At 40.9% G+C, this 16,457-nt stretch overlaps 1 protein-coding gene across 1 annotated transcript in view; it reads left to right on the forward strand.

The window, feature by feature from the left end:
• The first annotated feature begins 5,463 nt into the window (after nt 1–5,463).
• Nucleotides 5,464–16,457, forward strand: part of DGKI (diacylglycerol kinase iota) — a 268,750-nt gene continuing 257,756 nt past the window's right edge. Inside the window, exons 1-2 of the mRNA XM_015561238.1 lie at nt 5,464–5,606; nt 6,993–7,101. Coding sequence (XP_015416724.1) covers nt 5,464–5,606; nt 6,993–7,101 — 252 coding nt within the window. The remainder of the gene's footprint in view (nt 5,607–6,992; nt 7,102–16,457) is intronic.

The following is a 16,457-nucleotide window of genomic DNA, read 5'->3' on the forward strand; positions in this document are numbered from 1 at the left end:
TGGGGAGGGTGGAGCCTGTGCAGCCACTGGAGAGTGAGACAGCTCGGAACACTGACAGGCAGCTGTCACCAAAACACGGCTCTACGTCCAACCACGGCCTGCGTGTGACAGGTGGAGGGTGTATGCTGTGCACCTGCAGTCGCTCCTTAGAAAAGGCTCACTGTTCCCAGAAGACCGAATGCTTCCTATTAATGCCTCTGTGCATTTTAAAAAAATGTATATTTCTATTAATTTCAGAGAGGAAGGGCGAGGGAGAGATAGAAACATCAATGACGAGAGAAAATCATTGATCGGCTGCTTCCTGCATGCCCTCTACTGGGGATTGAGCCCACAACTGGGTATGTGCCCTGAAGGGGAATCCAACTGTGACCTCTGGTTCATAGGTCAGCACTCAGCCACTGAGCCACACCTGCTGGGCACTGAGCCCAAGCTTTAATAATGTAGTTACGAAGGATTAGGTTTGGGAAATAAATCCCGTCTAATAGATGAGGTTACAAGTTCTCAGGGGCATTTACCAGCCAGTCTGCTTTACAGATTAAACCAACAAACCCCAAAATGCTTTTTTGGTGTTGCATTCATTTACATGAATATAATCAAATAATAATTTCGTTGGCATTGGATTGCGTTTTTTAAATATGTTGGTAAGTTTGTCTGAGGGGAGAATGTGGTGCTTTTTTATTTTGCATTAGGCAGGCAGGCAAGTCGGGGGGAAAGAACGACTCCTTTGCAACCCTGGAATTATTTCCCATGGCTAGAGAAGAACCTTCTGTTTGAGTAACCCCTCTGAACTGCCTGACACGTAACAGGAGCTTGTGAAATGTTCGAGGGAGAAGAAGTGTCCAGAGAACGTGGACTATTTGAGAGCAATCACACAAGCACATATTTATTCAGAGATTTACCTTATACCCAGCTTTGCCTTGGTGCTGTGGGGGCTGCCAGTATGTGAACGAGAATAGTGATAGCAGTGGCTCTTCATGGTGCTTACTATGTCAAGCACCCAGCACACATTAAAAAACAATGATCTCAGCAACTCTCCGAGTCGGGTAACAGTGTTCTTATTTTACAAAGAAGGAAACAGGCTAAGAGAGGTTAAGCACCTTGACTACATAGATGGTGATTGGTTGTTAAGATAAGGTGGGTTACCTTGACACTGTCCTCTCTCTAGGCGAAACATACATTCTTGTTGTAGAGATAGGACATTTATCCTTGAGGCAATTAGAAAAGTAGTATAGTATTGTGTGTCTCTTTTGCTATGTATGTGTGTGCGGTTAGCATTTCATTTGTGTAACGGTTAAGTATGTACAATCTGAAGTTAGAAGCTGGGATTCAAATCTCACGTGGAGCGCTTCCTAGCCATGTGATCTTGGACATGTAGCTTAACCACTCTTTGCTGCCATTTTTAAATATATAAGATAGGGGATAATAAAAAGTACCAATCTCATTGTTGTAAAGAATACTGTATATAAGTTATGTAAAATGATTCAACACTGGCAGAAGGTATTTTTTTTGCTGGAATGTTAGCTTCACAAAGACAGCGATTTATGTTTGTTTTATTCATGCATATATCTTAAATGTCTAGAACAGTGCTTGGAATAAAATAGACATACAGTAAATACATTGTTCAATGGATGAATATATTTCAGTATGTAAGTGCCAGGACTTAGCTACATTAGTAGCATAATGAAGTCGTCTGAACAGGGTTCTCTTCCTGGGATACACATTAGAAATACCCAGAAGGCTTGCTTGCTTGCTTTATTTATTTATTTATTTATTTATTTATTTAACTGTAAGAGAACATTGATTGGGTAAATCACAGAGGTAGGAGAAGTAATTCTTAGAAGAAATGGGCTTGGGAAACAAGTTATGAAGGTAAAGAAAGGGCCCTTGGAACTTGGGAATTGGGAAGTTAATGGTAAGGTGCCTGAGTGCCAGGGACAGGGGTAGGAGTAGGGGTGGAATGATGGGGAGATGGGTGGGAAGGGAATGGCAAGGCTAGAGCTTGCTCCCTGGAGGGAGAGATTGGAATGCTTTACATAGACTGGTTCTCAGTCCCCGCCACAGACAAAGGTTGCGCACCACTGCTGGAGAGTCGCTGTGAGTAACAGCTGAGTTTGCCAATCTCTAATGTGTCAATCGCTTGTCTCAGGAAATTTCCTGGCTAAGGGGACCTCTTGATTAAAAGTAGAATCGTATAGGCATATTGATTGTGTTGAAGATTCAATAGCAAAAGCGATCTTCTGAATGACTGAAAATCCTTTCATCAATAAATGCTTTGAATTCATATAGAATATGGGTTAGGATTTGGTTTCAAATAATTACATACGTTTTGTTCCCTTACATGAATCACTGGTGGGATATTTGGAATTTGTGTGGGGTTTGGGACAATTGTTTTTTATTGTGGGAACTGTCCTTAACCTTGCAGGTGGCTTTGAATATAATCAAAGTTAAGGGCAATATTGGATGGGGGGCGGTGGGTGGGTGAAAACACCTACACACACAGTGATTAAGATCTCTCTTGAGACACTTGGGGAATTAAACCAACGCACAGAGAAACTTTTCAGTTGCTGGTTCCTTCTGTAGAACCAGAAGATGAGTTTGCCAGTCTCTAATGTGTCAATCGCTTGTCTCAGGAAATTTCCTGGCTAAGGGGACCTCCTGATTCTCTGGTGCTTCTCCTCTTAGCACGTGAGCTCCTCATTCTCTCCTCACAGGTCGAGTCACCGGGTGGTGGAGTTGGCAAGATGGGGATGGATTGAATGTGGGAGCCTTATAAACCCAGAAGACGAGTAGAACCAAAATGGATAATTAGAGGGAATCTTTGTTAAATAACCACTTATTTACATGCTTTCCCGTACAATTTTCAATATTTCTTTTATGAAGAGTCTATGCTACATATTTCTTTCAATCAAGACATTATAAAGGTATTAACACTACCACATGCCCTGTACTAATGTTGTAGCAATAGGATTCCATTTTAATGTTGACGACCAAGCCATTTTTTTTTTAATTTTTTTTTTACCAAGCCATTTTGATGTCTTAGGCTTCTACTGGTAAACGCTAAATTCTGTCCCTATTTGTCTTTATCTTTAAAGAGCTGCATTGAAGGATTTCTGGCCCTCTCAAGAAAGAATATCATTGAAGGGTGAGGCCTAGAATATAATTCAGATCATCCTAATCAGATTTCCCAACCACTGATCTAATCAAGCTAGCTGTTTTGCTTAGCTTCTTGGTCAGGTTCATTCATGAACTCAGAAAGCATTTACTGAATTTATGCTGTGTCTACCCCTGGGCTAGAATGTAACAAGATTAGTAGATGAATTGAGCCCTGTCCTTTAGGAGTTTATAGTCGGACTGAATGAAGTGAAGGAAATAATAGAATGCTATATAAAATGCTTGATGGCTTTTACACTTGAAATATGTTAAAGGTCTTTCCCTGCACTTTCTTCATTTCAAAGATATTTTTGCCATTATAGTTCATCCCCAACAAAGTGTTATAAAATTAATATAATAGAGTCATTGGCATTTCATGGTTTTACTGACTGTGGGTTTGAGTGGATTCTGAGCAGAAGAAAAGAATGAGAAATTGAAACCCCATTGATTTTTGTATTGGAGTAAGTTGAAACATAAAATCCCTGTGTCCCCCCTGCACATACATACACCAACCCCAGGACACACCAAATTCTGCCAGACTCTTAAATGTCATCTTGTCAACCAAAATGAATCCAAATAGAAAAACAACTCATACTAATTTTATTGAAGGTCTGAGAAATGATGAAATTACTCTTATTTTGAAAGAAAATGTGTATACATAAGTGAACTATTGCAACAACATATTTTTTCCCATGCTTATTTAGAAGAACGGAAAGCTGTAACGAGAAGTTACCTCCCATCCCCCATATATATTTCTCTTCTTTGCTTTCTTATGTAATGACCTTTGGTGAGGCCCATTTACAGTTACAAACTGGCAGCCACTTTGATATTTCTTACTTATATTCCCCCTAATTGATGTTTATATGTGTAGTAGGTAGCACAGTTTTCTTCTATTAATGTTACAGAAAACCACCCTTAAATTTGCTTCCACAATGAGGAATAAATAATCCACCAAAGCCCGTAATTAATCATTTATATTCACAGGCTGGGAAGGAGTGTGACTTGACTGTACTTTCATTGCAGGAGTTAGCCAGGGTTGAATGTCTGTATGTCTCTCATTGTACAGCCCCACTGCTCTCCTACAGACTCATACAGTCCTTGCCTCCTAACTTGATTATTTGAACAATATGCCCCTCCTGGCGGTCCTAATTAGGAAGAGTAGTCAGGTTTTGGTTGTCCCAGTCTACGACCTCTCATGAGTTAAACTCATTTGTCTTGTGGTTTTTTACTGTGACAGTAGGTTGTGGTGAAACCTGTAGATTCTGACTCTACAGAGATCTGATTTTTTTCAGTGATGAAAACTAACTCAGAATCACTATACCAAGTCCTTCAAAGCCAGGGAAAAGTCCCGATTAAAAATGCTAAAGAAGCTCCTTGAACTCAGGTGGAAGAAAACACTTGGAGGGATAAAGGATCACCATATAAGAATCCTCCCGTATTCTTTTCTTTGTTTTCTGAATTAAAAAAATTATCTTTATTGTCGAGGCCAGCATTCTGTTCTTATTGCTCAATAAAATAGAATATACTTTGGGGTGAGGGGCCAAATTGATGTTGTTAATTATTTGCTTTGGTGAAAGTGGGGAAAGAGAACCTCATGTCCTCAGGCTGTCTTCATTAAAGGCCCACATACTTGTAATGACTCTGTCGGGGCTTGTATAAAGCAAGCACATTGCCTGCTGCCTGGTGGGAGCTTCCGAAAGTCAGCTACGGGCAAGCTTGATGTGATCACTTCTGACTACCGAAGACCCAGACGCTATTCTGGGACTTCCTGGGCAGGAATATGAGTATATTAAGGGCTGGATACTTGCTCAGGGCACATGTGTGGGTTGTTGACTAGTGGCTGCACAGTCCTGGGTTCATTTCTGGATTCTTGCCCAGCTTTTCTTCAGGTTGTGGGCCGCTGCTCATCTCTCTCAACTTTATAAATTCTACTTCTGGGTGGAGTCTGTAGGGCTCTGTGAACAGTACAGTGAGATCATCTGCCTTCTAGGGCCCAGGACGCTTTTAGATCCTGCTCTCACTCCTCTCTTTGACCCCGGCAAGTTCCTTTTCCTTCAATGGCTCAGTTGATGGGATTCACCATATATTGGGCATCACTGCCTGTCTTTCCCCGTCTCACTGTCTGGAACCTTGGTTCTCTGTAGAGTGAGATGGGTGAAGGAGTCTGAGGGTCTGGGCCTCTCAGGGGACTGGTGTGCTGTGGGTTCAGTAACAGATGGCAGATGTTCACGTTCTATGAAACAGGCTGCAGAGAGCTAATGGGGTGAAGTGCACAATGAACTTGCTGATGATTTCCTTCAGGGCTCCCCCTTGATGGGCCTGGGTAAGTTAGTGCTCTTCCACCTGCCCTATCAACCTAAATTAAGAGGTAAACTGACCCAAGATCGAATTACCAGATTGTTCGGGACTAGCAGGAGAATTGCAATTCAGGACACACAGACTGTAGCAAGCTACAGGTGAGTCTGTTAATGGTTTGGGGTGAGCTGTTTTTATGGGCAAAGCGGCTAGGAGATGCGAGCCTAGCCAGAGTCCAAACAGCAAGTTCATTGGCTGAAGGGTGGGAAGAGATTCTTGGCAAATGATCATTGGTCCACGGATAAGTTTCGTTCTCCTATAAATCAGGCATTTATGGGAAATCAGTCTCTCAGTTCTTATTTTTCCTGAGGGCTCATGTGTGAGATTCTCCATTTCATATTCTCCAGTTCCATTTTAGATTAAAATCCTTTCACATACCCATAGAGACATTTGTAAACTTTTAACTTACAGAAGAAATATGCATTTGTAAATGCAAATTCCCGGGCCTCACCCTCAGACTAATCAGGAGGACTCAAAGCTGCAGCGTCACAAGATCCACCTAATTCTAGCTCAGGTAATTCTCAGAGCACATCTGGTCACTTCTGCAGAGGGAAAGCTCCTGGCCCTTCTAGGAGCCTCTTACTAGTAGTTAATTCACACCTGAGCACTCATATTTAAGCTGAAGACCTTTGTTTGGCGTTTTTTGATGGAGATGTTTGGAAACTGACCTCTGTTATTCATGATGATACTACAGGATCTCCCTGGGTGAACCCTGCTTTCTCCTTCTATCTTGCTCTTCTCATTCTCCCCAAGTTGTTATCTTGCTTCCCTTTCCTTTTCTCAGCAATAGTCATAGTTGCTTGCTAAAGGGACTCCTCTTATTTCTTATCTTTGCAGATCAAAGTCAGGGCTGACTTTCTTAACCTTTTCCACCTGAACCCTTTTATGTTCCACTCAATAAACCTAACGTCCAAACAACATGTTCTAGATTTTTTTCTTGCCGGGACCTTGGTAAGATGTTGGTTTTTCAGTGTTTGAGATTTCTTGGCAGATACAACTCAGTCTTCTCCCATTTAGAACCTCGAGCTACCTGTACAAATCTTCTTCCAGAGAAAGGAAGGATGTTCCTAAGAGGCGCCAGAGTAAACTTGGTGATGTGGCCAGCTTGAAGAGCACTTTGGTTGGGAAGTGGAGGAATTTCAATAGAAGACCTCATGAGCCTGCTTTTCTTGCTTTTACTGTCTGGCAACTTTAAACTTGTCCAAGTATTGTGTCTACCGAACCCATCCTGGCCTCTAATTTCAACTGGGACTTACATTTTAATTTGTCGTCCCGAAGTAGTGTCCCAAAGTGACCCTCACAACCTCCTTATCTTCGAGATCTCCCAACCTTCTACCTTCACCATGAACTTTAAAGAGATATATTACAATACAGTTTGCACATGTAGAAGACTAACTCATGCATCATTTCTACCCCATGGGAAATTTTTTGCTCTGTACTACCTTCTGATGTGCTTTTTCTTTGTGTGTTTGTCTTTCTTGCTGCAGGAAAGCAATCTCCCGGGCAGGCCTGCAGCACCTGACTCCTGCTCATCCCCTCGGTCTTCCTGTGGCAAATGGTCCAGCGAAGGAGCCCAGAGCAACTCTGGACTGGAGTGTAGGTGTTGGCTTTTTTATTTAAACATAATTTGATTGCGTGTGTGTCTGTCTCTTTCTCAGGATTCCTAAAACTACAAGCAATACTTAATCATTTCCTTTACTTTTATATTCTTGTTTTTCAATTACAGTTGATATACAATATTATATTAGTTTCAGGTATAAAACCCAGCGTAGACATTATATAACTTACAAAGTGATCATCTTCATAATCTCATACCCATCTGACACCATATGTAGTTATTAGAACATTATTGACGAATTCCTTCTGATGTAGTTTACATCCCTATGACTATTCTGTAACAACCAATTTGTACTTCTTAATCCATTCACCTTTCTAATCTATGGCCCACCCTCCTCCCATCTGACAAAATGTTCTTTGTATCTATGAGTCTGTTTCTATTCTACTTGTTCATTTATTTTGTTATTTAGATTCAATTGTTGATAGACATGTATTTATTGCCTTTTTATTGTTCTTATTTTTACTCTTTTTTTTTCTTCTTCTTAAAGAAAACCTTTTAACATTTCTTGTAATATGGTTTGGTGGTGGTGAACTCCTTTAACTTTGTCTTGTCTGAGAAAGTCTTTATTTCTCCTTAAATTTTAAATGATAGCTTTGCTGGGTAGGGTAATTTTGGTTGTAAGGATTTAATAATTTTCAATGTGGCTCACTGACCCATCTTTACATGTCTAAGCCATTCTCAGAATCCTAGGAACATAGCTTCTTTAGTAGTATATGAAGTCAGATGTGTTGAAGACTAAAATAAAATCTTCATGAATCATTTGAAGCTACCTGGGTGTGCAGCTTTGAGATAAAAAGTACCTCTGCGCACATGCTTCACTGGCTCCTCCAAGCTAATGATGAATTAAACTTATCCTTAGCAGCATCATGGAATCTAAGTTTGATTTCCTCAACTCATGCTGCTTTGCCTTTTTGGTACTTTTTTTTCCTTTTTAAATATTTATTTATTTTTTATAGAGGATGACCTTACTTTAAATTCTAGGCACTTCATGTCTCCGGTTTGTTATACTTCCTCCCCTAACTCAAAGATAGATAGGCTTTGTATCATTAGGAGTGGGCATATTTGCTGATGTTAATATTTTAACCAAAAGACCCCCATAAAAACTATGAACTGGAGTTAAAGATTGCAGCCTGAAATTCTTAAGTCAATTAGAACATTTATTGAGAGTCATCAGTGAGTCAAGTTCTTGGTGGAAGACATCTCTAACTGGATTGAAAGGCTTTGTCCCTTCCTGAAGGAATGTAAGGGATGACTTGGAAAGAGAGGAAGGCTCATCTGAAATTCTGCCTTTCTGGTCTTGATGGTGAATTTTGTTTAGAATTTGTAGTTGAGTTGACAGAGGGGAAATTCATGCACATCTCTTCTCATAAGAAAGAGCAAGGCAGGGTGGGAGAAAAGAGAGGAGTTTTAAAATTAAATTAATTTTTTAGTACATACTAGAGACCCAGAGCATGAAATTCGTACACCCATGGGGAGTGGGCCTAAGCCATCAGTCAGACATTCTTAGCGCTGCCACAGAGATGGGAGAGGCTCTTGCCACTGCTGCTGTGCTTGTCAGCCATGAGCTGGGCTTCTGGCTGAGTGGTGCTCCCTCTGTGGGAGCACACTGACCACCAAGGAGCAGCTCCTGCATTGAGCGTCTGCCCCCTGGTGGTCAATGCATGTCATAGTGACCAGTCATTCCCAGTCATTCTGCTGTTAGGGTCGAATTTGCATATTACCCTTTTATTATATGCCTGGTGCATGGGTAGGGGCTGGCTGGTTTACCCTGAAGGGTGTTCAGGATCAGGGTGGGGTCCCGCTGGGGTGCCTGGCCAGCCTGGGTGAGGTGCTGATGGCTGTTTGCAGGCTAGCCACGGCCCCCAGCCACCCAAGCTCCCAGTGGAGGCTGGCTGGAAGCAGGTATCTGGGATTTATTTATTTTCTATAATTGAAAATTTGTTGCCTTTAGCAGAGGCCACAGCCAGCCAGGCAGGCGGGGAGCTTGGCTTCCTCCATCGCTGGGGCAACCAAGCACCTGCTTGCTCCAGCTCTGTGGCTGCTGGCCGCCATCTGGTTGGGTTAATTTGCATATAGTTGCTCTGATTGGCTGGTGGGCATGGCTTGGGGCATGGCGAAGTTACAGTCAATTTGCCTATTTTCCTTTCATTAGATTACACTTTGATTGGTTGAATGGCCAACTGGGTGACTGGATACTTAGCATACTAGGCTTTTATTATATAGGATGCCATGATTTAATGTCCTTTTATAGTACGGTATTTCTCTCGCTCAAGCACACACCAACATTATTGTTTTACATCAGTGCTGAGAGTTTGTTACTATCTGAATATGTTGCATTGTTCAGGAGGAATGTTCCTCTCCTGGAGCTTCCCTTTAGTCCAGGTCAGTTATGTAATGAACTCTTACATAATAAATAATCTTTATCATAATAAAGATTAAGATATATACAGGTACACACCAGTGATTACATAATTAAAAAGAATTAAATGTATAAAAAAACAGATAAATAAAACCCGAGAATGGCATGCAAGCACCCATGATTAGAGTGAGCATGTGTTATAAATCAGGGACCCCAAAAAAGTAGTTTAATATTCATGATGCCCCAAACAATCCTCTATACGAGAGGCAAGGCTCTAATGAGAGAGTTTAAATCATTTAGATAAGAAACCTTCATGAAATCTTTTTTCTGCTCCTTGTGGGACATTAGCCAAGACACTTGGCCTCTTTCAGCCTCAGTGTTTTCATCTGTAGATGGGGACAATTTTAGCCCCTCCTAAGGGGAACTTCATGGATGTTGTTAGGATCAAATGTGGCAGTAAATGTGAAAGTTCTTCACAAACTCTATAGCCTGCAGAATTATTTATTCAGAAATAAAGTAATTGATGAATTTATTAATTCATCTCACATTTGAGTACTTGTTGGTCCTCGAACTTGTGTTGGTTCCTTGGAATTCTGAGATGAGGAATATGTTTCTTTCTTTAAGAAGCTTAGAATGCAGAGGGCAGAGAAGAAATCAACAGGTAAAAAAGCAGTGGTGACACCTAGAGGAGTACAGAGACCATCACTGGAGTGTGAGGGGAGACACTCCATCCCTGTTTGATGTTGGAAATAGTTATCAGAAATGCTTTTGTTGCCGAAACCGGTTTGGCTCAGTGGATAGAGCATCGGCCTGCAGACTGAGGAGTCCCAGGTTCGATTCCGGTCAAGGGCATGTACCTAGGTTGCGGGCACATCCCCAGTGGGAGATGTGCAGGAGGCGGCTGATCGATGTTTCTCTCCCATCGACGTTTCTAGCTCTCTATCTCTCTCCCTTCCTCTCTGTAAAAAACCAATAAAATATATTAAAAAAAGAAATGCTTTTGAAAGATAAGTATCACATGATCTCACTTACTGTATATGTAGAATATAATGAACAAAATAAACTGATGAACAAAAATAAATCCAGAGACATGGAGGCATGGAGCAGGCTGATGAATATCAGAGGGAAGTGGGGAGGGGGGTTGGGAAGAGATTAACCAAAGAACTTATGTGCATATTGCATAACCCATGAACATAGACAATACTGCAACAGGCCACAGGGCAGGGTGGCTGGAGGAGGTCAATTGAGGGGGAAGGGATACCTGTAATACTTTCAACAATAAAGATAAATTTTAAAGAAAAGAAAAAGAAATGGGTATTTGAGAAGCTCATTCTATTGAGGGAGTAACCTTACTAAAGTGCTCTAATCACACACACACACACACACACACACACACACAAAGAATTAAAAAAGAAGTGTCCTGCTTGAGCCAAAGCTTGACTAATACATATATTTTCTGATTCCTAATACTTCATTGGAATGGTATTTTGGGCTGGTGGTGAAAGGTACAGTATATCATAGGAGAAGAACTAATGGGAACTAAGGCTGGGTTCATGTGTATTGCTTCTTTATTCCCACTCTCCTTTGTGGGCACCCTGTTGTGGTGGCCTGTGGAGTTACCATGGTGGCAGGAAACACTTTGGGAGTTTTAACAACTGAGGGAAAACGAAAAGCCTTGTTTCAAGACACTTCAGCTGAAGGGTTATTTAGAGAGATGCTGTGTAAGGAGTTTTAAGATGTGACTCTGAAAAACACATAATTGTGGGCTAATACTTCTGTTAGCAAATAGAAGCCAAACAGTGACCAACCCTACCATTTCTTACTACAATTATGTAAAACATTTTTCTCAGAAGAGAGGAGGAAACATTGATGAAAACATTCTAGTGACTTTCTGATGTTGAGTTGCATGAGTACCTTATATGTTTTGGTTTTTGGATATATCATTGGTAAGTATCTTCTCCAATTCAGTAGGTTGTATTTCATCTTGTTGATGGTTTGCTTCACTGTGCAAAAACATTTTAGTTTGATGTAATCCCATTTGTTTTCTTTGCTTTTTTTACCCTTGTCCAAGAAGGCATAGCCAAAAATATATTACAAAGAACAGTGTCAAAGAGTTTAGTGCCTATGTGTTCTCCTAGTTTCATGGCTTCAGGTCTGACATTTAAGTCTTTAATCCAGTTTGAGTTTATTTTTGTATATGGTAAGAGGTGGTCCAGTTTCACTTTTTTTGCATATCTCTAACCAGTTTTCCCAGCACCATTTATTGAAGAAACTTCCCTTACCCCGTTGTATATTCTTTTGCTAAGACTTTACCTGGTACTTGCCCTCACTTCAGAATTTTTTGCTTTTCCTAATGAATGTGCTTTGCACCCATTTCATTTATGTCATTTTAGTTTACATGTCTATTCACAGAGCTAAACCAGGATTTTCTTCCTTCTGTGTAAAGTGTAAGACTAGTCCTCTGTGTGACTTATATCTGCTATTCCCATATCATATCCACTTGTGTACTCCTCTATTTATCTCCTTCTGTCAGCTTACTTTCTGGACTAAATGTGTTCAAGTGATCAAGCTTTACTTATTCACTGCTGTTTATTAAACATTAATTTGACTTACAGTGTCTTGAGAGTCTCAAAAATGCGGAGGAGGATGGCAAGAATTTAAAAAATAAAATAAAATCAAGAGGATCTCCAATTTCTTGCTATTGGTGAGGGTGAAGGGCCCTGATAGTGCTAAGTTATGCTTTTGGCAGAACACGGGTGGATCAGGGCTGGCAAGAGCCCCCTTGTTTCCCATCCTACCTCCCTTGACTCTCAGGTTCAAATTCTTTGCAAAATACCATTTGGTTTGAGGTCTGTCATCTCAGAGGCCTATAGTATTATGACCTGCTGACCTATGTCACCTCTCCTCTCCGCATTTCACCAGTGAGAAAACAGAAAAGCTGTCCATGGGACCCCTGAAGTTGCAAGACAAATCAGGGTGAACCTGGATTTAGGATCTTATGTGCAAGTTTCTACTTACTGTAGAATCCTAAAAGGGTCATATTCTGACTCCAGTACATGTGCTAAAGGTGCTAACGTCTTCAGGTGGGGTACAATTGTTTCCTAAATATCCTTTTGCATAGGGCTTTGAGGAGTAGCCTGCTGGTGAGGTGCCTGAGACCCAGGGGCGCCCTGACTCAGAGAGCCCAGACTGTAGGCACCTGTGTGTTTCGGAGAGGAGTGTACTATTATAGCAGTCAGCTTTTATGCTTTGAGTACATGAACGTAATCGTTTCCTTCAAGCATTCCATTTTCCTTTTCCTACCTGGTGATCTATACTCTCTCTCTTTTTTAGTTTGTTCCTCAAAGTCCAAAGCTTCTGTCCTGCTCTGATTTGCTCCTGTGGTTTATTGTGGGCACCCTGTCATGGTGGCCTGTGGAGTTATAACGGTGGCAGGAAACACATAGTTGCATTTCCTCCATGACTCTTTGCCAACATTCACTTCTTGCTGCCTGTGCACAGGCCTTTCCCTTCATGCATGTCAGGTTTAGAACCTTTTGAGTCAACTTGTGGGGAGTAGGCAGATCTTCAGGCTGGTGCCTGAGTCTTCTATTAACAACAGTAGACAGTTGGCCCCACCCAATGTGGAATTTATTTCTTCAAGAAATGCCCTCTCTTGCTCTCTGCCAGGCCACACTCAGCGTTTCAATTGAACCAATTCCCTTTATTATATTCACTTTTTGCTTTGATCTCTCACAATTGCTCTCACCATCATGCATTGTCTTACAAATCTTAGAACCAGATTAGTGTTTTTGAGTTGATTTTCTTACTCTAGGTCCTTAGTTAGATTTCAGGCTTCTTGAAGAGAGGGACAGTGATTTCTGCTTGTTCTTTCTTCCTCACCGTGGAAAGCACAGTATCATGGGCCTTGCTGTCCGGTGACTGATGTCAGGGGCCTGAGTGATTATAGCTTTTCTGTTCAATCAGTGAGAAGGGGACATTTCACTGGGGGTTCATGGGCATGTAGATAATCTCTGGTTCCTGAAAGGTGTGGTAGACATGAGTCCAAAGCCTTCTTAAAAAAATAAATGTATTTATGGTATTTTAATTCCAAGTAACTCTTTTTAATTTGTCTTTCTAACACAATGCATTGTGTTAAGTCTTAAAATACACACAGTTGTTTGATCTTTTCATTTCTCCCAAAGGCATCCCTTCTTCACCTTCATGGTGGCAACCTACAGGGTCTGCTCCCACTGACACCATGCCAAGTCAAGCCAGTTTGGGGGGAAATAGGCTAAATTTCTAGAAAGGGAGTAATGCTCAAAGGGAAAAAGAAATATTCTCATCTCCTGGGCCGGAGTCCAAGTTTCCACTTTAGAGGGACTTAGCCTGTTTAGAAGTGTGTCTAATGCATAGATAATGAATGTCTTCTCTGAAATGTCACATGCCCCTCTTGTGATGGAGACTTCATCTGGGCATAGAGATTTCTTCCCTGTTTTGAACATTATAGCAGAGAGCATGGGAAGTGGGTCTTATTCTATCTCCACTGTCAAATTATTCTATAATTTGTTCTTGCCCATTATGCAGCCTAAAACAACTCTCAAAACAATGGTGGAAACGCCACCAAGATCTTTCTTAAAGGACACGTTAGTTGTAAACCTAGCATCCTTGATCTCAATTCATTTTATTCTTCCCTCATTGGAAAATTTCCTCTAGTTCTGAGGGCTAAGGAAAACAGAGCCTCAGCACACACAAAGCCAGACTCTAAATCCAGACCACATTTCCTTTCCTATAGTTGACGGTGATAAGAAATGACGAGCTAAGAAATGACGTGCTCTCTCCCCGGCAGTAGAAACGTAACACACTCAGGGCACCGCCTCACTCTTCGGTTCAGAGACAAGATTAGGGAAACAGAATCTTCACGTGGGATTGCTATAAACTGGGTTATGAAACTAGGTCATCTTATCTTTAGAAACTTTGAATGAAAGGCCAGGGGAGGCAGGTGTGTGTGTGCCTGTGCAAGTACGTGTGTTCCCATTTTTGTCTTGTTTCAAATGACGAGTGCTAGCAGACCTGCGCCTTCTTTACAAGCTTCAGGTCTCAGCGTCTTTATCTTCGGGTTTGGGTGTCATCACCAAAAGTGACTCCCAACCAGCCGTTTCCCCCACTCCCATCCCCATTTCAAAAAATGTCAGATTGCTCAGAGCATGGGACTACCCGGCTATAAACCACAGAAGGTCCCGGACCTGGTGAGCCCTGTTAATAGTGGGAAAAGAGTGACTTCGTGCAGTCTCACCAGTCCTTTATTTACCCAAATTGTGAAAATTGTAAGGTAAATTACACTGGTTGTTGGGGGAAATCATAGAATCCTACAACTTCATAGGTCAGTAAGAGTATTCAGGCCTGATCTTCTATCCTTTGGCAAGTAATTAGCTAACCTGACACTGTCCAGTAGACATATATATCAGGTGTAGAGTATTTTCTCTACACCTAAATGTAGATCTCCACTGTCAAATTATTCTATAATATTTTTTTGCCCATTATGCAGCCTAAAACAACTCTCAAAACAATGGTGGAAACGCCACCAAGATCTTTCTTAAAGGACACGTTAGTTGTAAACCTAGCATCCTTGATCTCAATTCATTTTATTCTTCCCTCATTGGAAAATTTCCAATTCTCTACATCTAAATTTTCTAGTAGCCACATTGAAAAAAGCAAAAAGAAATAGCTAAAGTGAATTTTAACACCGTGTTTTGCTTTACCAAATATGTCAATAATATTACAAATTCAGCATGTGATCAATATAAAAATGATCAGTGAGACAGTTCACATTCCGTTTTCACACAGAGTCTTCAGAATTTGCTCTGAATTTTACACTGACGGCACACCTCAATCAGGGCTGACCACATTTCCAGTGCACGGCAGCCATCTGCTTACTGATTAGCACACATGCAAACCATCCAAGACAGGTTTCACCTTTTATTATCGTGAAGATTTCTTTTCTTTCTGAATTTGTAGGGACATTTACATAGGGTTCCTATTTGTAATCTTCTTACTGTTTTAAACACTTTTTACAAGTATCTTCATTTTGTGTAAATTATTGGCTGCTGGTGTCAGTGCACTCTATCTGTCTTATTCAGTCTATAACACTCCCCCATTCCCAACTTTTCTATTTTGCTTTTTTACCTATAATTATTACTAGGACTTCAGTAGAACTTGAAGGCAAAGAATCATATCTCTATGTCTGTCTGTCTATCTGGATATATAGGTGGATCTCTATTCTTGGGTAGATTATATGAGGCAGATGATACAATAAATCAGATAAATCATTTGAGTAAATTAGAGCAGGAGATAAGTTTTTGGACTTTGAGGAACAGACTGAAAATAAGAGAGATATTCGTAGGTACATCTATAGAGAGCTGTCTGAGCACTCACAAGTACAGAATGTTGTCTTCATCTAGAAATGGGTGAGCTATACTTTTCTCTGCCACAGATAGATACTCTGAGTTTTATACTATTTAAGATAGTATTTCAAGATGGATGTGTAGAGAAGAGAAAAAGATGTCCCTGGGTCGGGAGAACGGAATAAACAAAAACATGGCACACAAAAGGGAAAGTATGGCTCTATTTAGACAAGAGCAATGAGAGAGTTAAATGTATAAAGGTGAATAAGGACGGTTAAGGATAGACAGATCAATGCCATTAACGGAAGGTCTAGTTCAGGGGTGGGCAAGCTTTTTGACTCGAGGGCCACAATGGGTTCTTAAACTGGACCGGAGGGCCAGAACAAAAGCATGGATGGAGTGTTTGTGTGAACTAATATAAATTCAAAGTAAACATCATTACATAAAAGGGTACGTTCTTTTTTTTTTTTTAGTTTTATTCATTTCAAACGGGCCAGATCCGGCCCGCGGGCCATAGTTTGCCCACGGCTGGTCTAGTTACTAGACTCTAGTATGTGCACTTAAATTTGGAGTTCATTTTGTAAATAATAGG

Source organism: Myotis davidii, unplaced genomic scaffold, assembly GCF_000327345.1.
Source record: "Myotis davidii unplaced genomic scaffold, ASM32734v1 scaffold1316, whole genome shotgun sequence".
NCBI lineage: Eukaryota > Metazoa > Chordata > Mammalia > Chiroptera > Vespertilionidae > Myotis > Myotis davidii.